The sequence below is a fragment of the Lepidochelys kempii genome, chromosome 1, assembly GCF_965140265.1.
Source record: "Lepidochelys kempii isolate rLepKem1 chromosome 1, rLepKem1.hap2, whole genome shotgun sequence".
In the NCBI taxonomy this organism is placed as follows: domain Eukaryota; kingdom Metazoa; phylum Chordata; order Testudines; family Cheloniidae; genus Lepidochelys; species Lepidochelys kempii.
Genome location: NC_133256.1, coordinates 346731505 through 346756774, shown reverse-complemented (window position 1 = coordinate 346756774; position 25270 = coordinate 346731505). Strand labels below are relative to the sequence as shown.

Sequence of the window (25270 nt, the reverse complement as noted above, 5' to 3'; positions counted from 1 at the left end):
CCTGGTGTGGTAAAGTGTCCTACCAGGGTGAACGGAATAAGGCTGCCCTCCCCGGAAACCTTTTGCAAAGGCTTTGGGAAAGAGCCACAAATGCCAGGGCAAATTAATCATTAAACATGCTTGCTTTTAAACCATGTATACTATTTTAAAAGGTACACTCACCAGAGGTCCCTTCTCTGCCTGGCGGGTCCGGGAGGCAGCCTTAGGTGGGTTTGGGGGGTACTGGCTCCAGGTCCAGGGTGAGAAACAGTTCCTGGCTGTCTGGAAAACCGGTTTCTCTGCTTGCTTGCTGTGAACTATCTACAACTTCATCATCATCTTCCTCATCCCCAAAACCTGATTCCGTGTTGCCTCCATCTCCATTGAAGGAGTCAAATAATATGGCTGGGGTAGTGGTGGCTGAACCCCCTAAAATGGCATGCAGCTCATCATAGAAGTGGTATGTTTGGGGCTCTGACCCGGAGTGGCCGTTTGCCTCTCTGGTTTTCTGGTAGGCTTGCATCAGCTCCTTAAGTTTCACGCAGAACTGCTTCGGGTCCCTGTTATGGCCTCTGTCCTTCATGCCCTGGGAGATTTTGACAAATGTTCTGGCATTTCAAAAACTGTAACGGAGTTCTGATAGCATGGATTCCTCTCCCCGTACAGCGATCAGATCCTGTACCTCCTGTTCGGTCCATGTTGGAGTTCTTTTGGGATTCTGGGACTCCATCATGGTCACCTCTGCTGATGAGCTCTGCACTCACCTGCAGCTTGCCACGCTGGCCAAACAGGAAATTGAACTTCAAAAGTTCGCGGGCCTTTTCCTGTCTACATGGCCAGTGCATCTGAGTTGAGAGCGCTGTCCAAGGCGATCACAATTGAGCACTCTGGGATAGCTCCCGGAGGCCAATACCGTCTAATTGCGTCCACACTACCCCAAATTCAACCCCGCAAGGCCGATTTCAGCGCTAATCCCCTTGTCAGGGGTGGAGTAAGGAAATCGATTTTAAGAGCCATATAAGTCGAAAAAAAGGGCTTCATCATGTGGACGGGTGCTAGGTTAAATGGATTTAATGCTGCTAAATTCTACCTCAACTCCTAGTGTAGACTGCACTAAAGATTGCGAGGGGCTCAGGTACTCTGGTAATGGGGGGATATAAATACTAAAGGTTGTAACAGAGCAGACGAAACAAAGAGAAGTGTGCGCTGCTCTCGTCCGTGAGGAGCGTTCCAGGATCTTTGTCTCTACAGAAGATCCCAGCATCTCTAAGGATCCCCTCGTTGTTCGGACGTGAATTCTCACTGCTCCCCCGCCGACATGGGTCTGTATCGTCTCCATTTCGCAGAGCTGGGGGACAGATGCACAGAGCTAGCGAGCGAATTGCCCGCGGTTACACAATGAGTCGGGGCAGTCGGGAACAGAAGCCTGACGCACATCATTAGTGCTTTCCCACTGGCTAGTGACTGAGAGCCTGCTAATGCCTGAAACCCCAGAACTGCTGCTGCCTGCAGAGGGCTCGTCCAGGGCTGCTTTTAGATAATGCTGACGGGTTCTGTGACATACGCGTGTGCTTGGCAGCTGACGATCCTGCAGCCTTGGGTCCCCTACACGATGAGTGAAGTGAGGGATCTCGAGAGCAATGGTGGACTCGGCCTGGCTGGACTATTTCCCAGTGTCCCATGAGTTGGCTGTGTCCAACAGGAACAGTATGTAGGGTGGCCGCTGCCCCATCCCCAGAACACCGGACATGCCTGTACTATGGGAGCGGCGTGGGCCTGTCCCTGCTAGCGTGACCTCACACACACGCTGTGCATAAGGGGGTGCTGCCCAGAGGCAGCCATTTTGAAGAGCATGCCGTTCCGTCAGCACGTGAGATCATGCCGGCGGGGAGGTGGAGTGGTGGGAACTTCAAAATGGTGTCCCTTATTCATGATACCGGACAAAACCACGTCTGGTTTAGTCTCTGTACTGGACAGGGGACAAAAGAGGACTGGCTGGCTTAAAACCAGACAAGTGGCCTCCCTGACAATGTCATCCATAGGAAGGAGGGTGCTGAAAACTGGTCTAGTGCCCAGAAAAGTCCGTGTGCGTCTCCAGCATGCCAGTGATACTGGACACTATTCCACTTGGCTTCCTTCCATCTGCTTTGACACCCAACCCTGTAGTATCTGAAAGAGGCTGGAACAGGATCCCTGAAGGAAAAGGGACCAGACCACTGCGGGGCCAAGATCCTGGCTCATTCTCATCTCTTGTTTCCAGTTCAGGGCAAGAGATGGCTGGAGCTGGACCTGGCTCAGCAGAAGGCCTATGTGATGCGGTTGCTGGACGGGCTGGAGGTGGTCAACAGGGACAAGAGGCTGAAAGCAGCACGAGCTGTCCTTTATTTGGCACAAGGTAACTGCCTGCGCCCAGCAGACGGCACCGCGCCAGGTGGCATTTGTGCTGTGGGTTTACTCGGAAAGGTTGGTTGCATGGGGTTTGCTCCTAAGGCGAGGAGGAATTGTTTGCTCCCCGTGCTCGATGGGTTGACTCTCGAAGCCCTGCGTTGTCTAAGGGCTTGTTTAAACGAACACTTAGTTCTCGTCAAGCTGGGGTGAAAATCTGCCTGGTGCTTGCCTGCCACACGCTGTGTCTGTGTGGAACCGGCTACTGGATGCTAAAAGTTCCTAGGTGTGCTTTGATCTGTCCCACTTTGAGATGGGATAGATCAAAGTACACCAGGAAACTGAGTGCATGACAGCAGGGGCCACGCAGACACTTTAGTGTGTGGCCGGCTAATACGGGGTAGATTTCACCCCAGCTGGATGCAAATAGCATCTTCATTTACACAAGCGTTTACGGTATTTCTGCATTGCCTGTCACCGTGGTATGCTAGTGTCCGCCGAAGGCTGTTGTGCATCCAGAGGCAGTGCTAATGTCATAGTTAAGAAATAAATCTCAGGAGACTGAATGGTTCATGGGATTGGGAATAGAAATTGAAGACTTAGATGTCTAGATCTGGATGCTGCCAGGTACTCGGCACCTAGGTTCTGCAGTAATTGGGCATTAGAAATGCCTAGTGTGGAGTTTGCTGGAATAAATCCAGTCCAGGTCAGCAGGGACTAAGTTATCACCTGCAGGCTGCTTGGTCTGCTTGAAAAGAGTCCCATAGGAGACCCTTTATGATCTCAATTTACAGCAGGGTCCCTCAGTGCCCAGCTGGGTGGTTCCTCACTAAGCATCTCCCTTTCCCCCACACTTGGCTTCTCTCCCCCCCCCCCCCCCGCCACTTCCTTCCTTCCTGTGTTTCCTTCTGTTCTTCCTTCTTCATGTTGTGCAGGTCAGCCAGGGAGTAATTGGATATTGTCAGGCTGATCTTCGGCACTATGAGACCCTCACTTTCTGAGTTAATTTCTCTTCCCCTCCTCCCAAATCATGACCAACCTTACATGAAATGGAAACTGGAAGTGTTTGCCCTTCATCATTTGCCCCTGTTGAGGGAGGTTTCTTTGACTGGGCGTTGGCGATTCCTGCACGTGGATGTATTGTTGTGCAGTTATTTAATATCAGCCGTCTTGTGAGGGTGGACGGGTGGAATTAGGGGTTGGTTCTCGGTGCAGTTCCTCCTGGATTGTTGTCTAGCACCAAATCCAGGGAATTGATTTAATGCATTATACCCAGATGATTCTGGCAAGCAACCCACACCCCCTGCTGCAGAGAAAGGCGAAACCGCCCCCACACGGCCAATCTGACTTGGGGGAAATTCCCTCCCCACCCCACATATGGTGATCAGTTAGACTCTGAGCATGTTGGCTGCAGAATTGGAGAGAAACCAGTGGTTGAATGGGAAGCTGAGCCCAAACTCCCCTCTCACTCCGATAAGTGGTCCCTCCATATCGCGATGGAGGAAGCTTGCATGGTTGCTGCTCCTGTTCCCTGTACTCCAGTCCTGCCAGCCTGGTACCTTTCACCAACACTAACTTCACCTTAAAGCTGCCTCTCTTCCCATGGTTTGCTCCATCGGCCTCTCTGTTCTCCCAGGTGTATTTGGCGAGTGTGACATAGAAGCGGAGGTCCTACATTGGTCTCGGCACAATAACTTCCTGCTGTACCAGATGGGGACTTTCTCAGCCTTCCTGGAGCTACTGAACATGGAGATTGAGTGAGAGGGTTTAGCATTCTCTGGTCTGCTCTCGTCTTTATAACACATATGTCTGTGGGATGCCCCCATTTGGTTTTGGCTACTTGCTAGTGGAGTGGGGGGGAGGGTTGAACAAAGGTGGTCTAATCACCAGAGCAGTTAACTCTGTGAGAGCGAGATGGTTTAATGTAGAAAGGACCATTTAGTGTAGATGGTTTAGTGTAGAAAGACCCAAGGAGGCTGTGGAATCTCCGTCATTGGCAGGTTTTAAGAACAAGTTAGACAAACACCTGTCAGGAATGGTCTAGTTATTACATAGTCCTGCCTTGGGTGCAGGGGACTGGACTAGATGACCTACTGTAGTCCCTTCCAGTCCTACACTTCTATGAGTCTTTGGCTATTCATAGTGTAAATGGGCCCTAGATGTGGCCTTGTCTGGTCTGAGTGGTGGAGTCTCTCACCATCCTGAGCAGCAACTGACTGACGGGAGATTTGACCACGAACTCCTGTTGTCCTCTTTCTTCATTGCAGCAACAGCCAGGCTTGCAGCAGTGCCCTGAGGAAACCAGCTATCTCCTTAGCAGATAGCACAGAGCTCAGGTAACCTGTCTTTTCACCCCATGTCCTCCATTCTAGAACCTGTCCGCCCACCCGCCCTTAAGTGGGACGTGAGCTGTCAGGTCAGCGGGCTCCCAGTCCGTCTGTCCGCTGCCTTGGCCAAAGTGCCAGGGAAATCCCCAGGCTTATTTTTTAGGCATCAGAGCTCTTCAGGCTAAGTTCAGCGAGGGTGTCTGGTGGCCCCATCAGTTGCCTTGCAGAGAGAGGCGAGTGCCTTCAGCTCTCTGGGCCAGCAGAGTCTGGCTTTGCTACTGCAGCTGCACATTCAGCTCCTGGGAGGAAAGGGGATGAAACCTCAAGTCGTCTTATGGCCCCTACTCCCTCTTTGGCCTTGAAGGGGCATTGATGGACTCCCCAGAAGATTGCAGCAAGTCCTTTGCTGTGGGGAAGGTTGCCTGGATATGCTGTAGTTGAAGGAATATGTGGGGAGAGATGATCAAACTGAGGGGGGTCAGGAACAGGTGGGTAAACCCATAATCCAAGGGGGAAGCAGTATCTCAGATGAGAAAATGCAGTTTATTTTAGTCGTCCTTTCTGTCACCTTGCTGGCCCCATGGGATCATTCCAGGGCATCACCCTAACGCGGCGGGTCCCACAAGCATCTGCTGGTTGTACCCCGAGTAATTGCAATGCGGTGCGATGGAAGGTCCAGCCTTTGAGACCTGCAGGCTCTGACTCTGGCACAGGGGGCAGATGGTGGAACAGTCTGGATGGTAATGTAGGGCCTGCATGCTCTACTGCTGCCTAGCTGTTAGGGCAGAGCGAAGGTCACTGGATTGTTCCAGGAAAACCCCAGACCCCCTTCCTTCCAGACTTTCTCCTCCTCTTGGACCAGCCTTAGTAGTGGAAGGGGCAGGCTGGCCTCCTGACCACACCTGGGAGGAGGAGTAATTGGGAGCTGGTGAATGGAGAGGCTGGGATCCCCCGCAAATCCTACGGGGGGTGGCGACCTGTAGTGGAAATGGACTGTGGGTGGCTGTGCGACCTGCCTGTCATGATGCCTTCTCTCCAGGGTGCTGCTGAGTGTCATGTACCTGATGGTGGAGAACATCCGTGTGGAGGTGGAGGCCGACCCACCTGAGTGGAAGAGCTCCCGGGAGACCTTCAGGACAGAGCTGAGTGAGTAGCTGGCCACCCTCCAAAGCTCCATTTCTCTCTCACACGCAACCATGTCTGGGGGGGTGCAGCTCACTCCACTGTCCCGTGCTGTGACGGCCTCTGAGTAGTAGCTGTAAAACCAGAAGGAACAAACCACTATCAAATGTAAAGGGATCCCCCTTATTCCACCAGCCCAAGGTCAAGCCAAGTTTGGGCTAAGACTGTGGAGTCTTTAGTGATGGATGGGGGGGATTGTTGGGGGCTGGTTGCTGTTGGCACCATCAGCGAATACAATGTCCCTGACAAGGCCTGCATGACATGCTAATAAACTCACTCCAGCGGTGAGAGCATGGGAAGCGGGGGAGATTCTCTTTATTCTAAGCTTGTTTCGGTCCCGTCCCTCACAGGTTTTCCTGTGCACAGTGAAGAACCATTTGCTCTGTTGCTCTTCACCATGGTGGCCAAGTTCTGCAGTGGGCACGCTCCGCACTTCCCCATGAAGAAGGTCCTGCTCCTGCTGTGGAAGGTGCTTCTGGTGGGTGCAATTCTTTTGCTTTTCAAGAATCTCCTGAATCGGGGAGGGGGTTATATATTGGGAGGCTGCCACCTGGCCTCCCTTTGCTAATTAACTCAGCCTTGTAGAGGTCCCAGCATCGAAGTCTCCTCGTCACTTAAAACACATTTAATGCTAGATTGAAAAAGGCACTAGACAATATACAAGAGGGAGCAATCTGCACTGGTCCAAGGGGATCTCCTGGGTTGAGTTACTTTCACCACCAGCTTCTGTAACACAGAAACTTCTGAGCAAGAATGATCTGTGTATGCCTAGCATACAATCGCCCCATGAGCAACAGACTGTGTTGGGAGTTTATAAAGTATAAACCTCTCCAAGGTTACTGGATGAAGGGATGTGCCAGATGTGACATTTGGAGATTAGCAAAACATTTGTCATAGCATCTCAGGAAATCTTACTTGAGAAATGAATTCAGGTTGGCTTGGGGACAAAGAACATAATTTGGAAAGCAAACTGGTTGAAGAATCATACATGCAAGATTTTTGTGAGAGTTAAATATGGGCTGGAAAAGATAGGAGTAGGATACCGCAGGGGTTCCTGTTAGGTCCGGGCTCATTAAATACCATCCATAAATATCTGGAAGAGGGAGTAAGTGACATGTTACCCAAAAGGATGTAGAAATGCTGGGGAGGCGGGAGGCAATACAGCATATAGAAATCTGGATGAGAAATAACATCATGGAATGGAATGTGGAAAAACGTCCATGGGAAAGTAGTTTGGAAACACCCATAATTAAATGAGAGGAAAATGCCTGCCTGGGAAGCAGAAATACTCATTTATTTTATAGGCCCAGACGGGACCGTTCAGATCAGCTAGTCTGGGTTGCATGACTCTGGCTAGAGAGTTTCCTCGAGTGTGTTGAAAGATCACTGGGGATGGTAGTGGGCAGCAGATTAGGCGTGGGTTTGTAGCTTGATAGGGAACGAAAAAGGCCCCGCTGCGAGTTTTGGCTTTGGAGCCAGGAGGGAATAGCCCTCATCTTGCATGGCTGCACCTGGATTATCTTCCTAGGAGAGAGAAGATCTAGTTTCGCCCAGCAACAGTTAAGAGTGGGCACAGGCCTCCCTTTGCAGGGTGCAAACCCCAAAGAGAGAGGAGAATTACTTAGGGTAGCACAAGAGGAGCTGATGCTACGTCTACTCTGCGAGCTAGGGGTGTGATTCCCCTGCGTTTGCACACACACTGGAGTTAGGTCTCCTTACGCTAGAGCAGGTGTAAATAGCAGTGTCGCTGCACTAGTGTGGGAAGCGGCTGCAGAGGCAAGGCTGAGCTGTGCGGAGTACATCCCTGCTGGTTTCCGGGAAGGGGGGGGTGAGGCACGGCTCATTTTCCCTTCTTTCTCTTTTACACCTGGCCTGGTGGCCCGCAGTTCACCCTGGGGGGATTTGAAGCCCTCCAGGCCATGAAAATGAGGAAGCGGGAGGCGCTGGGCCTGCCGCCTCTCCCGGAGGACAGCATCCAGGTTATGCGCCGCATGCGGGCTGCGTCGCCTCCCACCTACACCATCGAACTCCTGGACCAGCAGCCGTCGAAACGTGGGCACCGGAGCAGGCGGGTGAGAGCTCGTGATAGCAGAGGCTCCTGGGATGTAGCTCGTGGCGTGGCATTCCTCCAGAAGGGAACTTCCATCCAACAGGAGAGGCTGCATTCAGTAGTGCCCTTCTCTTCGCCCGGTTTGCAGCGGTGGGGGGTGGGCGTGTTCACCGGTCACGTCCTGGAGATGGCATGCTTGCTTTCCTATTAAGAAAGCAAGAGTGCATCCCAATCATCTAATCCCCAGCTAAGAGGAGCAAAGCACGACGTACTGAACTACTGACCGCAAACCAGGGCTCTCCTCTAGTTCAGCTGGTTGAGCTGATGCTTTATGCTTAGCAGTTCCAAAGTTTGCAGAAACAAATCGGATTCAAAGGGGGCAGGATACCTTCCGCCACTTCCTCTGGGGCGGGCAGAAAATCCAGCAGCCAGGGGCTCCATTTTGAAGGTAGGGAGGATGTGCTTCATCCAGGCTGAGATGCCAAATAAAGAGACAAGGCAAAATGATGGAAGTCCTTGCTCAGGAGAAACTTCAGTATTCAGCCCATGCAGCTTCCTGACCCCCTAGGGAAGTGGAGCCTGAGGGTTTGTAAAATCCTTCCTCCTCCCCACTGATTTCTCCTCTGTTTCCACATGTGACAGCCCCTGGTGAAGCAAGACAGCCTGGACATGTATAATGAGAGGGACCCTTTCAAGAACGATGAGGCTGGAGTGGATGAAGAGGAAAATGACGATGTAGACAGCGGGATTGAGGGGGAGCTGGACCTGATGGAACGGGAAGCGATCATCCAGGCTGTGCCAGCTCAGCGCCCGCCCATCGAGCGGGTGTCCTTCCCCAAAGGGCTTCCATGGGCACCCAAAGTCAGGTATAACCCTCTCGTTTCATTGTCATCCGCCCCTGCCCCAACTCCCCTTAAGTTGCAATGAATTACTGGTGGAACGTTTGCCTGGTACTTGTTGGACTGAAAAGGCTTCACTGTTTTCCCTACTTGGCTTTTCTCATACCACCTTTGGCTGGGATCTCCCAAGACTTTACAAGCCAAGTAAGGTCAAATCAGGTCCATGGCGGGGGGATGCTGGCCACCATGGAAATCCCAAGTGTTGCAGGAAGTAGGGTTGGTGGTTCTGTTGTACTCCATGTGCAAGACCCCTTGGCTTGCTCCTTCTTACAGATGGGGGATGAAGGTCAGTGTTACTAGCCAGTATTGGTAGTCCAGAGCTGGGTACATCCCCAGTTGTGGCCTTAGGGAATTAGTCTTGACAGCTGTTTAATGAAATCATCTCTTGTCAGATAAACAGTGAGTCTTTTACCTGCCTGGATGGTGAGCGTCCTCCAGTGGCTTCACTGTGATCTGGGAGCTCAGAGAACATCAGTTGTAGGTCTGGGGTGCGGGGCATGCCTCTTTCTAGAGCTGATACTGATCCATGAGTTGTGTTATGCGTAGTGGCTGAGATCCTGGCGCGACTGAAGTCAATGCGAGATTCGCCATTGACTTCAGTAGAGCCAGGATTTGACCTGGACTTTAAAATGCAGGAGCCCACGTAATTCTCTGGTTTGGGAGCAGTGCAAGGGTTAAAGCTGATCAGCTGGGCTAAACGAAGCTGCTGCCAGGCCTGTTCACTGCCCTGCTCATTAAAATGGGCAGGACCCTGTTTCCCATGGGGCTCTGATGTCTCTATCTCTGCATATGCAATACTGCAGGGCCCCACGGTTATTCTCTCACCCTGCATGTTAAGTGACTTTTGGTTTGGTTGCAAATTCCCCATAGAATATGGAATTCAGCTGGGTTAGTTTTGCCTCTCACAGCTTCACCTGGTAATACAAATTCTACTGATGGTGTTAAGCTACCAGTTCTAGGGAAGGATGCACAAGGCAAAACAGCACCAACTTGCTCTTCGACACCTGTAGGGCCAATAAGGTGGACTGCAGATGGCCCTTGATGACTTGCAGAGAGCAGAGTGGTTGGATAAGAAGGGGCTGGTTTTACAGAGTCGCTTTCTCAACCATACCCACATGTTAAATGGCTCTAGAGGTTTAGGATAAATCCCGATCATCTTGTTTATATTGCAGCCGTTTGCCAGGTGTCAGTAACGACTCCACTAAGCAATACTCCAGGGCTGGATGTTACATGCAGGGGGTCTGGTATTCGGTGTCCAAGCAAACTTGGTACTGACAGGACATGTGTGTTTTCCCCTCTCTCCCTGGTTGTTTCTCCTGCCACTCTATCAGACAGAAGGACATTGAGCATTTCCTGGAGGCAAGTAGGAACAAATTCATTGGATTCACCCTCGGACAGTGAGTATTGGGCATCTGGGAGAATAGAGTTGGTTTGGCTTTTGCCAGCAAAGTCTGTCCCCTGATCTCCTGTCATTGCCACGTTCGATTGCTGCTGGGAGGTGTTAGTCCTCGGCTTTCTTGAGGAGGCTGGCACCCTGAAGGCTTAGGAGGATGCTTGGCCATTTTCAGTCTGTATCAGAACCATGTTGCAATGTAAAACCATGTTCTAACGGACAGTGCTTGCTCCAAAGAGCTTACGGTCTAATGAAAAACAGAGCAAGTGTGGAGAACCAGATGCTTCCTGAGCCCTTGCTTGCACGGTCATAGCTGGCCCGGGTCGTCTTATTCCACAGGTCTGATTGATTCCGTTATAAATTTGCCTTTTGATGGGAGGGGGAGGAGAGTAAGGAGGTGGGAGTGTAGGGAGTGGGAGGGGCAGTGGGAGTTGTGGCTGGTACAGATACCTTAGTCCAGAAAAATCCCTGCGTACATTGTGGCATCAGTGTGGGCAGGGGCTGGAAGCTGCTGGTGTGGCAGCAGAAGGGCTGCCAGGAGAGAAGATTTTCACAGGCCACCTTGGAAACTTCCACAGCTGATTCTGGCTGCGTTAGCTGGGTGGCAACGAAGGTGGCTGGGGCTCAGTCTGGTCCGGTGTGAGAGGCAGGAGGGAGTCGACAAGTCCTGCGCTGACCCCTGGTGTTGCTGAGCCATCCACGAGCTGGGAGCTAGTTGTATCTTACAGGCGTGGGACTGGCCGTGGGTGGCCTGGGAGACCTTCAGAGAACAACCAGATACTGCAGGGGGGGATGTTTGGTGATCCAGTGAGCGCTTTTCTCTCTGAGTCAGGAACAAACCTGTGCCCTTCGGAGCAGAGCTGGAAAGCACTGGCTGCCGACCTTCCCTTTCTGTGTAGCTGTGGTCATGGGGCAGAGTATCAGAGTTCATAAAACCGTGTGCCTTTTGTCGCATGTCCTAGGAGCATCTGCCCCTCTGGCAGAGCGGAGATGGGGGCGGGGAAGAGGGGCGGGTGATCTTGGCATTTAGACATTGAGTTTCTGGAACATCTGGGTTTCGTTCATCTGACAGCAGACTGCCTGCCTTCTGCTCTAAATCCAAAAGGGAAAGTGTCCGTTCCAGATCTCCCTTTTGGGCTTGTACCGATCTTCTTTCTTACCTTCCTGCAGGGACACGGATACCTTAGTAGGGTTGCCCCGGCCCATCCACGAAAGCGTGAAGACTCTAAAGCAGGTAATGCAGTGGCTCTGTGCCTTAAACATCTGCTGTTGTTCTGATCTGCGGGATTTTGATATAGGGGATGGCTTGTCCAATGTCTTGAATTGCTAGAACGCCACTGGTTCTTATACCTGGCAGTGCTGGGATGCAGCCACCTCTGGGGTGGGAACTCGTGCATAGTATATTCCATAGGAGCGGGGGAAATCTTTGGCCAGGATCACCAATGCAAAAGAGAACGTCAGTGTGCACACCGAGCAGACGGGATGTCTGGCTTAGCGTCTTGTGCATGCAAACTTTGCAGCTCTGTCTGTCTGCCTTGGGAGGCTGACAAACTGAGTCAACCCTGTGGGGATTTGAACTTCGTTGCACTGGGGAGTCTAGGTGTTCTCCCTTGGACCTCTAACCCATCCTGTGTGGCTAGGATTGCTTCCCCAATAGAATTCACATTACTCCTGAAGCCTGAACCTGCCCCCACACCCTGTACTTATACCCCAGTTCAAGCGCCCCCAGAAAAAAATAGGGGGTACTCAGCACCCACCAGCCACAGCTGTTGAGGGGGGCCACCAGATCAGCTGTCTGGCAGCTGGAGGGAGGTGCTTGGGGGAGGGGAGAGAGCAGCAAGCAGTGGGTGGGCAGGGGGCCTTGGGGGAGGGGTGGAGCACGGGCGGGTAGAGGCAGAATGAGGGTGGGGCCTTAGGGGAGGGGGTGGAGCGTGGCAGGAAGGGGCAGAGTGGGGGTGGGGAGCCTCAGGGGGGCAGGGTTGCAGCACCCACCGGGAAGAATAAATCCGCTCCTGTGCCCCAGGTCCTATTGCTTTCCAGCACCTGGCTGAAGAAGACCAAATACAGGAAACTAAAAGGAAAGACTCTCTCCACCCACCCCTTTTTAATCAGTCCTCTGGGTCTCTGTTAACAGTCTGTCCCTGACTGAGGCCTTCGGCTGCTATCACAATATAAATAAGTGATGAAATCATAGGTTTTAACCATCTGAGTTCATTAAATCTGCCCTGGAATCTTTTGCAAGCATTAGGGTTGTTAACCCCGGTGCTGGCCAAACTAAACTCGCCCTGCAGTTGCATTTGGATGATGCAGCAGACTTTGTCTCTTCTCCTTCACTGATGTTGCTATGCACTGTTAAGCACTTGCTGGGTTGTGCTCCAGAGGATGCTGCATTTCAGTACTGGTTGAAGTGATTTCTGCTTGTCCTAGGAGGAGTTTGGGTAGTTTGTAAAGCATGTCACAGCCATAGGAATATCCCACGTGGGATGAATTCTCACACCTCTGTGAAGATCTTTTCTGGTGGGATCTGTAAATCTAACCCTACCCTGGCTGAACAGGAGAGGGAGATTGGCCTGTTTTTCATTGCACAGTGTGTTCCTTCTCTTTCAGTCCTGGTGTTATTCTGCCTCTCTGGTTTGTGTTTCTCCAGCACAAGTATGTCTCTATCTCGGATGTTCAGATCAAAAACGAAGAGGAGCTGGAGAAGTGTCCCATGTCACTGGTAAGAAACCAGTACCCTCCACAGCTAGACTGTGTGTCTGAAGGAGCAGTTTCTAAGGAGTGCGTCATTGTCGAGTGTTACCATGGCATGCTGATTGCTCTGTGTGTGTCCACGGAGGGCTGAAGTGAAGATATCCAAGTGGAAAGGAAATAGCTTGAGTCTAGAAAGTGGCACCTCACTGCCCATTTGCTAGGACCCTGAGGGCTGCGTCTAAGTTACATGCAACAGAACAGGGCAACCACTGTCTACTTTTTGAAACAGGTACCAGCTTTGATACACAGATACAGACTGCATGGACTACAGGTCCTAAAATGCATTGCTCCACTTTGATCCCAGTGGGCGGGTTGCACAAGATGGAGCATTGCATGCTGGGACTTGTAGTCATTGGAGGCTGCATGCTTGTATTAAAGATGATGGCTGTGTCATCAAACGCCATAGGTTTACTTTGAGCCTCAGGACACGCATTGGCCTCCCCTTCTCTAAGGCAACACCATTCTTGGGCTTTGATCTGGATTGTACCTGTCCCAGCAGCAGTTCTGAAAAGCCAGGCAGCGTCCTGACACGGATGTGGTGCCGCTCCACCTCGAGCTGGGCTCTGGCGGGAGGGGGACATCTCTGACGTACCTCCGTGATTGAGTGACAGCTCTATTTTTTCCTTCCGTATCTGTTTGTCGCCTGCTAGGGGGAGGAGGAAGTTCAGGAAACCCCCTGTGAGATGCTCTATCGGGCAATGTTATACAACCTCCCCCAGTATATGGTAAGTCTATATTTTTTGAAAGCTCACCACTGGTGGTTTACTGAGCACCCTGGAGACTCAAATCATCAGTGCAGGCTTCCTTCTCACTAAGGTTCAGCCCTGACCTGGTGGAGCCACCTGCAGGGATAAGAGAGAGTTCAGCTTCATTGGCCCACCCAACCCTTGTCCTCTCTGCTGAGACCATCACAGGGTAACCAGCCTTGTGGATACGGGGGAAGCAGTAGATGTGGTATATCTTGACTTTAGAAAGGCTTTTGGTACTATCTTGCATGATCTTCTCACAAACAAACAAGGGAAATACAACCTAGATGGAACTACTATAAGGTGGGTGCAGAAATGGTTGGAAAACCGTTCCCAGAGAGGAGTTATTAGTGGTTCACAGTCAAGCTGGAAGGGCATATCGAGTGGGGTCCTGCAAGGATCAGTTCTGGGTCCAGTTCTGTTCAATATCTCCATCAATGATTTAGATAATGGCATAGAGAGTATACTTATAAAGTTGGTGGACAATACCAAGCTCAAGGGGTTGCAAGTGCTTTGGAGGATAGGATTAAAATTCAGAATGATCTGGACAAACTGGAGAAATGGTCTGAAGTAAATAGGATGAAATTCAATAAGGACAAATGCAAAATATTCCACTTAGCAAGGAACAATCAGTCGTAGACATACAAAATGAGAAATGACTACCTAGGAAGGAGGACTGCAGAAAGGGATTTAGAGGTCATAGTGGATCAAAAGCTAAATATGAGTCAACAGTGTAACACTATTGCAAAAAAAGCAAACATCATTCTGGGATGTATTAGCAGGAGTTTTGTAAGCACGACATGAGAAGTTATTCTTCTACTCCACTCCGCGCTGATTAGGCCTCAACTGGAATATTCGCAAAAAGAAAAGGAGTACTTGTGGCACCTTAGAGATTAACCAATTTATTTGAGCATAAGTTTTCGTGAGCTACAGCTCACTTCATCGGACGAAGTGAGCTGTAGCTCACGAAAGCTTATGCTCAAATAAATTGGTTAGTCTCTAAGGTGCCACAAGTACTCCTTTTCTTTTTGCGAATACAGACTAACACGGCTGTTACTCTGAAACTGGAATATTGTGTCCAGTTCTGGGTGCCAAATTTCAAGAAAGATGTGGACAAATTGGAGAACCAAAATTATTAAAGGTCTAGAAAACATGATCTATCAGGGAAGATTGGAAAAAAATTGGGTTTGTTTAGTCTGGAGAAGGGAAGACAGAGGGGACATAACTGTTTTCAAGTCCATAAAATGTTGTTACAGGGAGAAGGCAGAAGAATTGTTTTTCTTAACCTCTGAGGATAGGTTAACCTAACTGTCAGGGTGATTAAGCACTGGAATAAATTGCCTAGGGAGGTAGTGGAATCTCCATCATTGGAGATTTTTAAGAGCAATTTAGACAAACACCTGTCAGGGATGGTCTAGATAATACTTAGTCCTGCCATGAGTGCAGGGGACTGGACTAGATGATCTCTTGAGGTCCCTTCCAGTTAGTGCCAGAGTGGTATTGGGTCTGTGATAGGGACCCTTGTCATGCTAGGAACTGACCTCCAAACCACCAGCTTGCTGCAGATGGGCCAGCAAACAGCTTGATGACCACTGTGAGTCACTACTTGGCTAAGTTTGAACAGGCAGCCCAACAATGAAAGAGTCGGTATGCCACTCCCAATTCCCAGAGCCAAACTGCCCACCTTGTAGGACGTCTACTTACAGCTCTGCTGGAGGCTTCACTTCCCCTGTTAGTTTCAGGAGTAGCCCAGCCTGTGTCCTGCACATAACCTGAGACCAACGCTGGTTCCAGGCTGCAACTCCGTCACATGAGCGAAAACGAAATTCCTTCCTCCCGCCACGTGTTGTTTGTACACGGGCCTCTAGTGCCTGCTTGTTCTCAATGTATTTGGGGGCTGGGGGGGATTCCTCTCCCTCTGCAGATTGCTTTGCTGAAGATTCTCCTGGCTGCAGCACCCACCTCCAAAGCCAAGACCGACTCCATCAACATCCTGGCAGACGTGTTGCCCGAGGAGATGCCGTAAGTGCGTGGGTGGGTGACAGGCAGCTGAGTGCTGGCTGTTTCAGCAACAACGCGGTCTCCTGGCTGATGTGGGTAATGCAGCGATTTCCCATTTCTGGGATGGCAGAATCCACATGTTCCTCTGGAGATGAAGTTTCTGTTTTCATGGGGAAAAAGGGATCCATGTGAGTGAATGGTCTTTGCTGGACCTCTGACCCTTTCAGTGCCGCAGGCTGTACCAGACCAGTCCTCGTGCTCTGTTAACGTGAATGGCTGTGACCCCAATTGATCTCTACTGGGAGTGACCCATGCTTGTTCACCTGATTCAGTAGAGCTCTTGTGGCCAGAATGCAGCACAAAAGAAAAGGCTATTTATGGCAAAATGTCAAAATTAAACCAACCAGTACAAGAAGTAAAGCTTTACTGCTCTGTAGGCAGAGTGCGTCTCTGGGAGAGCCCTTTTCGTTCTAGTTTACTCCTGTAACAAGCTCCATCCCAGATTCTCCTTGTGTGCTGTAGTCCATCCGTTCTGTGACCCACTATGGTGCCCCTAGGCAGGACATGTTGGGAGCAGGAGGCCCAGGGATAAGTGCGGGGTCCTGTTTGGGTGGCAGGTTCAGTGGAAAAACCCCCTTTATATAGAGCCCATGCAGATGAATAGAAACCAATCAGAACAAAAATCCCATCCCAGTAATGCTCATTGTACATGGATCTGTCCCTCCCTTTCTCCTTCCACACTAGCATCACAGTTCTTCAGAGCATGAAATTGGGGGTCGATGTAAACAGACACAAAGAGATCATTGTGAAGAGCATTTCGGCCACGCTGCTGCTGCTGCTGAAGCATTTCAAACTGAACCACATCTACCAGGTGAGCTTTATATGAGAAGGCCATTGCTAGGTGCTTCGCAGGGCAGGTGTGTTCAGGTTAGTATCGCCTGGAGAGCAGCTGCGGCTTGGTCTACCTCAGTGGTGACCTTTAGCCCCAGGGCATATCCTCTTTAGCATTATTAGCACAGGACGAGTGACAGTACATGTCTTGGCTTTGGTTGTGTTTGGGTCACTTCCACAAGGCTGTGTCCCCTTGTAAACCTCCACATGATTATTTCACCGTGGCCAAAACTTGGCTACATCTGTGTTCAGCCTGAAGGGAAGACATTTCTTTCCCCCTGCCAGGAGTGGGAAGGGGATGGGGACTAGCCAAACCCCTCTGAGGCCTTGTCTAAACTACAGGTAGTCGGGGAATCTAGAGTTAAGAGTTAGAGACTTTCGCCTTTGCATCCTAACACAGTTTCGTTTGGCCTGAGTCTAAACCGGACCGAACGGTGTTGTGACCATGCTAAGGGGTTCCCTTATTAACAATGGCTGACTAAACACTACATTGGGCTGCATCCTCGGCCCAGTAGTGCAGCCACTTTGCATGCCGAATACCCATTTGACATTAATACACTAAATTTTATGATCCCCAGCTGCAGTGGGTCCCTCATGCCCCCTTATGTGTTTGCAACTTGCTCCCCTCAGCACAGGAGGGCGTTCTCTCATTTTCCCCCTTTATTGTGGCACGAGGGTGCATGCGATCCAGCAGGTAATGCAGAGAAATGGCATCCAGGGGGCTCCTAGGTTCTGATCCTGCTTGTTGTTTAACCCTGGGTGAGACATTAAAGTGCCTTTTGCATCTGTCACCTGTGCTGGAAAACGGAGCAAAAAAAGCAGGAACCTCTCAGCGATCCAGCTGCTATTCCTGAGCTTAGACTGCCAGGGCAATAAACTCCATTTCAAGCAGAACAAACCAGATTTACGTCCTGGCTCTAGTTTTGTGACCCTTCATGTTTGTGTAAATGTCACATCCAGCTGCGTGTGTATATCAGGGTCACTGAGGTTACTGGTAAAATGATGTTCCGGCCAGGTGCTTTGTTCACCCAGGGGCTTTGCCAAGGGTTGCTCCCTGCTGCGTCTGTCTGCTTGTACCAGAGCTTGGCTGTTGTGGAGCCAAGTGATCAGCAGAAATGAGGGTCCTCTTCCTGTTTGTAATTAATCTGCAAACAGCATGTCACCTAAGGTGACCAGATAGCAAGTGTGAAAAATTGGGACAGGGTGTAATAGGCACCTATACAAGACAAAGCCCCAAATATCAGGACTGTCCCTATAAAATCAGGACATCTGGTCACCCTGATGTCACCTCATTCTGGGAAACGTGGGACTGTCAGACCACCAGTGTGCTGGGCTGGCCAGCGGTTGGCCAGAAGCTGGAGGGGACTTGGCTAATCAGTGGAGACTCCCAGCCAGGAGGGGACAGAGAGCCATGGCCCCCCGACTTTTTACCAGCCGTAAGAGCGAGTGACGGGGGGAGTGGGAAGGGGTCTTGAAGGAAGAGGTGGTGCGAGGGTGGGGCCTCAGGGGGAGTCATAGCACAGGGCCACGGTTTGGGCACCTGTGCCCCCTACCCCTTTTAGGGCGCTTCTGCCCCCCTGCTTCCAGTGCTGTCTCTCTGTACATCCTCCATGGTTCTGTTGGAAGACTGTGAGGTGATGTCCGTGCTGCAGCTGGCAGCGTGCCTCCCAGCCTGGTCAGACCAACAGGAACTGGCTCTGCTTTAGCTAGTGGGCTAAATAGATGTGTGTGGCTGTTGCTAGACGGGCTCAGGCAGGCTTGGACTTGGGTAGTGAGCCCGAGCTGCTACCCATGCCCACTCTGCTATTTTTAGCACACTAGCTCTGCCTGAGTTAGTGCGTGGCTCACTCTCAGCTGTAGTGTAGACATACCCAAAGAGGGACCAACAGTTCTGCTTGGTGAGAAAAAAGGGAGCTCCCCCTGGTTGAGCTATTAGCTGAGACCAGCTTAGCATGACCCCTGTGGGCCAGTCTTTGCATTTTACAGTGCTGCTCTGTCTGCTCCCATACTCTGTATTAGGAATTTAGAACCAGGAGTCCAAACTCCTTGGTCTTGTTTTGACTCTGAGTTTGGCTTGCTGTGTGACCCTGGGCCAGTCAGTCCCCCTCTGTGTGCCTTAGGGCTTGTCTACACATGGAGATTAATCGGGAATATGGAAGAGTGTGAATTTAAAGCAGAGTAGTGCTTCCTGACCAATTCAATCTGTGGATGCTCTTGTTCTGGCCTTGTTCCAAATTAGTTTAATCCACTTCCAAAGTGGTTTACGCTAATTTGCAACAAGTGTGTCCATACATGGACTTAACCAGCAGTAGCTATTTTGGAATAACTCCCCGTGTAGACAAGCCCTTAATGACCCTCTTTGTAAAACACGGTCAGGGAAGAGAGAAACATGAGGCATCATTGTAATGTTTGTAAACACTTCAAGATGCTCTGATGGGAAGAGACTGGCTACTGGTGCCTAAACACCAGAGTAGGGGTGCAGTTTGTAATACCTAGACAGAGAATGGATAAGTATTAATTGTGTCCGAATCACCACTGTCCAAAGTCATTGAGCACTGACAACTTGTTCTGTGCTGTGTAAAAATAAAGGAAGAAACCATTCCTTCCAATGGGAGTTTGCTCTAAATCCCTGGGTAATTGGTTAGAAGAGGAATGCCTCTATTTGTAGCAATCTATATACAGATCAGTTGTGCTTTAGGTTGTAGCCATTGCAACCATATTTCCAAAGGCTTTAGGATTAAATATTAACAGAGGGAGAGAACTGAAGATGCATGTACAAAGTTTGTTTTTTAGTTAAAACTTGGAAAGGGCTGGAGAGACCATTTGGCAGAGAGAGAAGGAGGCTGTTCCAGAGAGCAGGCTCTGCAGATGAGATCCCTCTCGCTTCAGCAATTGTAGGGTTGTGGGGAGAAATGTACAGGAGACTGGCACCGGGCATACGGGGAAGAGCCAAGAGAGAGAAGGTCCAGCTGCGGCGAATCCATGGAAGAAGGTTTTTAATTGGATGCAGAAATGTGGCTTTTGTTTGATTTATTTATTTTTTTTAACTACACTGCCTGACTGTGTGCGTTCACCTCTTTTCTGCAGTTTGAGTATGTGTCTCAGCACTTGGTGTTTGCCAACTGTATCCCGCTGATCCTGAAGTTCTTTAACCAGAATATCATGTCCTACATCACTGCCAAAAACAGGTACAGCCCATTTGCAGCAGTTCCTTTTCCTCCTGCGCTTAGTAGGGGCTTTGTGTGCGTGGAGATCTTCCTCTTGTGGTCACCAATGCAGCTGTAAGGGGCCATGTTCTAGGCAGGACAGAGTACTAGAGAACACATGACAGGGAAACAGCCCTGTGCAGGTTAGAGGCATGGGGTAGACAGAATCTCCTGGGCCTTCACCTCCCGTGTCTATCACTCAGCTCTTTGGACCCCGACCAGCTGGCTTTAAATAGTCACAGAAGTGTCACTGAATTCCACTGCTGCTTATTATCAGTGCCTTGAAATAGGAGGGCCTTTATTTTACTCTGTGATTCGAGATATTGGACTTGTTAATTAAATCTATATATGCCATGTCTGGATGCGCACACACGCACGCACCTCCAAACACACCTACACCTACATAGAGAACAGAGGAATAAGGCTAGACATGCATAAGTTCCTTCCAGGGAAGCACAGTTCTGTTTCCTTTGCTCTCCTGTTACTTTCTGGACGTGGGACAGCTGGAAGTTTCAGTTTACTGTAGGACTTGGTATTTGGGCACGCCCGAAATGCAGTTCCACACACAGTATTGATGAGAGAACAATGAGCTGTAACAGCATTTCATATAGGTCTTCAGTTGGCTCTATGGGCTAATCTCTATCTTGTACTGTAGGTTTATATACACAGAGGGAAAGGAAACGGGTTTGTTTTCCCCTTCTAATCTGAGAAAGTTAAAGATGGAAAACAGCTGTTTGTGCAAAGCACGTTTATTCTCTTGTCATTAAAAGCTGCAGCTTTTCCATTTTGACCCAGTTCTTTTGAATGGGGAGAAATTGGGGGTGAAACACAATAAACATAATGTTAACTCTGGAGCCGTTAAAAATCCAAATTTTCCTCTATTAGTTACAGTCACGCAAGTGCGTGGAAGCTTAAATCCAAACAGTTTTGCTTTTCCTGAGAACGTTTCTATTCACATTAGCTTTTATAAGATTCCCCAAAAACTTTTGAGCTTTGAGCCTACGCTGCTTGACAGTCTAAGACTTATGTTCAAATAAGTAAATGAACAAGTTGTTAATGTGGGGCAGCAGTTTCTGACCATGCATAGAAACTGCGTGCAATCTTTGGGGAGCAGGTAGAAGTCCTGTACATGGTCTTACTGTAACAGGTGTGTTATGTGAAGTCTGGCTGCAATAGCTCACGAAAGCTTATGCGCAAATAAATTGGTTAATCTCTAAGGTACCATAAGTACTCCTTTTCTTTTTGTGGATACAGACTAACACGGCAACTACTCTGAAACCTGTCTTTTTGATTTGGGGATTTTACGCTGAATGGGCACTGACTCAGAAATCAATACAGCAAGTCAGCTTATTGTTTGAAGATTCCCTGTAGATGTTTGTAGATTCCCATTTAAAAGATGAAGGGATAAGAAAGAGCACACGAACAAGAGCTATTTTATTATGTGGCTACTCATTTTAGGTGTGTGCATGTCTTGGGGTGGGGGACTGGGTGTATTTATTTATTCTTTAATGGCAACTTTATATTAAGACATGAAAGCCTGAAGGGGTGATAGAGAGGTCTGCAGCCTTCACTACGAATTTCCTTGCTACTATCAGTTTAAGTAAGTCAGATCTCTTATTATTTTAACCTAGGGTTTTTTAAAATCTATAAATAGCTAATCTGTTTTGGCTTAATGGATCCAAATTACTGGAGTCTTTAGTACTGCACTCAGGATGTACTTTAGAGCAATAAGAAATTGACAAGTGCTGTTGAGCAGAGAGACAGAAGGTGTCACGAGTTTGGAAATAGGATGGGAGGTAGTCTGTCAATCAGAAATGCAAAAGGCAGGTGCATCTGCAAGACAGGCTCTTCAGTGTGGCTCACACTAAGAAAACTTTTGAGAAATCGTGACCTACTTGAAAAGCAAGTGACTTCCTAGCAGCGCCCAACAACTTGGCGTGTGGGGTGGGGAAGTCACAGCTGCACAGTTCTGCCTGTGCCAGTTAGGGTCACTGTAATTAAGAATCCTGGAATCATAGGGTTAGAAGGGACCGCAAGGACCATCTAGTCTAAGATGCAGGATGTAGTGAGCTAGGGTTGGAGATCATAATGGTTGATTGGGGAAAAGTAATGGTGACCGGTTTAGAACAGCTCCTTGAATATTGATCTGCTGCTTCATGAATGACTCTTTTCCCCCTTCCCTGTCTCCCACAGCATCTCTGTCCTGGATTATCCACACTGCACAGTTCATGAGCTGCCTGAGCTCACTGCGGAAAGCCTGGTAAGGAGAACATCAATAACCCTTGTAACAGACGTTGCAGCCCCAGAAGGAAGCGCTTAGGATGGGCTCACCACCAGCTGCAGGCATGTCCCAGCACTTCCTTCTCCGGCTGCAGCCCTACAGACCTGCCTGCAGCTGGGGCCTTTCTTCAAAATCATGTCAATAAGCAACATACCATGGCAAACCTTCGAGTCCCATTAACGTTACAGGCAATGGGACGGGATTGATTCCCAGCAAAATGTCGCTATTAACCAGAAGTCGTCAATATCCAGTTGCTATTAAGCGTAAGCTACTTTGTCTGGGTCAGACATACCTGGACTGGAGATGACGCATCATAATGGCAGATTCACAACCACAGTCATTTTAAAGGGTCTCTGAAGAGGAGTTTAGACTCCACATTTAATGTTGTAACCCTGGGAACCCAGAGAGGATGGCTGGATCAAGCAGAAGCAGGGACTGTTGGACTGGAGAGTGAGGAGAGTGGGAGACTTTCTGGCAGTGGGGAGATGGGGCAAGGATCTCCTCTGGAAGGACTTTGACTCAACCCATCTTCTATGAGCCAGAGGCCAGTCCAGACTAGTGTTCCCTACATTATCTGTAGGGCCCTACCAACTTCATGGCCGTGAAAAACATGTCTTGGACCATGAAATCAGCCCTTCCCCGTGAAATCTGATCTCCCCTGCTGCTGGGAGCCTGGGGCTCCTAGCTGCTAGTCTGGAGACGCTGGGGAGGGAAAGGAGTTATCCTTCCCCTGCATGGCTGCTCTTGGTAGGGAGATCAGACCCACCTCCAGAGGCAGTGCAGAAATGAGGTTGGTACACCCTCCGTATCCCCCTCCCCGCCCCCGGTGTCAGACTGCCCCCCCCACCCCCATGGCTCCTGCTGCAGCTCCGGGCGCTGAGCTCGGGGCTTCTGCTCCCAGGGGCTGCAGCTGGGGCAGCCTGGGCTTGGAGCTTCTGCCCCCCTCCCCCCCAGCCAAGGCAGCCCAAGCTCTGGGCTTCTTCCCCCTGGCTTCCAGCTGGAGTTAGGGGCAGCCAGGGCTCGGGGCTTCTGCACCCCCTTTCCCCAGCTGGCCTGGGACAACCTGGGCTTGGGGCTTCCACTCCCTGCTGTTCTAGCCAGGGCTCAGGGCACCCCCCACCACTCCAGCTGGAGCTTGGGACAGCCTGGGCTCAGGGCTTCAGGGCTTTTTCCCCCAGGGCTCCTGCTGGGGCTTCCACCCTGTGGCTTCTTCTGGGTCTGGGGCACCCAAATAGGCTGGGGGGCCCTGCCGTAATCTGGCTTGGACTTGCAGCTAGGAGCCCATGACTGGAGCGCTCCCATCAGCACAAGGGAGGTCCTACCTACCTACGTCTCTGGGAACCTCCTCTAACTGCAGAAAGCTCAGAGACTGCACAGAAGTGCAGCACAGAAGTGAGGGTGGCAATCTTGGGACTCTCCCTACAACAACTTTGCAATCCCCCTCCCCCAAGATCCCATTGTGGGTAAGGACTCCCAGTTACAACACCATGAAATTAATTAATTTGACTTTTTTTAAAACCCTCTTGCCGTGAAATTGACCAGAATGGACTGTGACTATGGTAGGGCCCTAATTTTCTGTCTTCCAAGCCCTTATCCCATCCAGTGATTCACATGGGAGCTGTTTAGTATTGTAAGAGTTGACAGCCATCAGACCAGGGCGGGAAGTGTTCTCTAGATCTGAAGGATCAAATTCCGCTCTTGAATGTGGCTAGGGGGCAATCATCAAACTGCATGTGTGCCTAAGGGCAGAACTTAGCCCTTAATATGTAGAGCAGTTGGGCTTGTTTGGCATCGCCCATGGTGAAGACAGCAAATAGCCACCGTTGTTACAGGGCCTGCAGTATTTGAGATCCACTCTTTCAGGGCAAGTAAAGGGGAGGGAGTACAAGTGAACCAACAATATTCCCAAAGCAGTGCTGCAAAACCACAAATGATGCCAGGGCAACAATAAAATCAGCAGATGGAACTAAATTTATTCCATGCTCCATCCAAAAGGCAGTTAAAAAAACAAACAAAAACCCACAACCCTCTGCATACTCAGTGGTGCTGGGAAAAAGTTTAAGTTCTGCTTTTAAGAAGGTCTCAAAAAAGAAAAAAATGAATACTATAAGGAAGTACACATGTACTTCTCCAGTGGGCCAGATTTTGTGTTTAAACTGGAGTGAACGTTTAAGCCACTTCGACTTCACTTTCTCTGAAGCAACAGTGACATCTAGGGGCATGTTCTGCTAATTGCAGCTGTTTTCTTAATTTGCACTTGCAGCAACTATGAAGTGCTGTGTGAACATTCACTGATTTTGCCTCATAACTCTCCTGTTATGGAGATGAATGTTATCCTCACTTGACAGGTGGAGGAGCCAGAGCACTGTGTGTGTGTGAGGAGCTTGGGTAAATCCCTGGCAGAACCGGAGTTAGAATTTGGGAGCTTTTGGCACCCAATCACAGGCTCATCCCACTGGACCATGCTGGGTCCTGGAGATCTTCCAGTCCTAAACCATCTGCACTTAAACAGCTCTAGAGCACCTATTGATAGTTCTAGTGGACCATAGTTGTGGATGGTGGACTTGTGTACCGCTGCAACTCAAACACAGGTCTCAGCCATCTGTTATCTTCATTATTTCCTTCAGGTTTACAGTTCCAGAATTCAGCCCAGTGCAGATGGGCTATTTAAGGCCTGTGCATCAATTGGGTCGCACTTAAGCTTCCAAATCAAGAAAAGGTGACTGAGTGCACAACATTGAGAGATCGAGAAGGCAGCAAAATCTAACAAGGTGACGATGAGTCACTGCAACTACTCACGTAGAAACTGGTCAAATGGCACACGGGGATAAAGTTTAGAGAAACAATTTCTCAACACTTTAAGCAATTGCTTCTTGCAAGAGCTAGTTCTTCTTCAAGTTATTGCCCCTCTGGGTACACCGCTACGTGTACTCCATGTGTTCTCAATCAGAGATTTTAGTCAGCAGGACCCAGAGGTCCGTGCCTCTTGCCTGCAGTCTATAAATCCTCGTGCTCTGGTGTAAGCGCTTCTACATTCCCCACTATCAGCCCCTCGTTCTGAGTGCATTGGGGATCCTGCCTCCTGTCACATGGGAGCAATACCCATCCGTGCAGTTCATGCAACACATACTTTTGGCTGCTTCTGAACCCAACCATCCTTTCTCCATTCCTTGGAAGGG

General features: G+C 49.9%; 1 protein-coding gene across 4 annotated transcripts in view; it reads left to right on the top strand.

The window, feature by feature from the left end:
- Positions 1-25270, top strand: part of STRIP2 (striatin interacting protein 2) — an 87156-nt gene that overhangs the window by 21680 nt on the left and 40206 nt on the right. For all 4 annotated transcript variants that reach the window (XM_073328937.1, XM_073328936.1, XM_073328934.1 and 1 more), the window contains exons 4-18: positions 2240-2374; positions 4001-4121; positions 4632-4700; positions 5731-5837; positions 6224-6351; positions 7760-7945; positions 8566-8789; positions 10154-10219; positions 11386-11449; positions 12863-12934; positions 13617-13691; positions 15637-15734; positions 16458-16584; positions 19692-19792; positions 22004-22070. In XM_073328937.1, the coding sequence (XP_073185038.1) occupies positions 2240-2374; positions 4001-4121; positions 4632-4700; positions 5731-5837; positions 6224-6351; positions 7760-7945; positions 8566-8789; positions 10154-10219; positions 11386-11449; positions 12863-12934; positions 13617-13691; positions 15637-15734; positions 16458-16584; positions 19692-19792; positions 22004-22070 (1640 nt within the window). The remainder of the gene's footprint in view (positions 1-2239; positions 2375-4000; positions 4122-4631; positions 4701-5730; positions 5838-6223; positions 6352-7759; positions 7946-8565; positions 8790-10153; positions 10220-11385; positions 11450-12862; positions 12935-13616; positions 13692-15636; positions 15735-16457; positions 16585-19691; positions 19793-22003; positions 22071-25270) is intronic.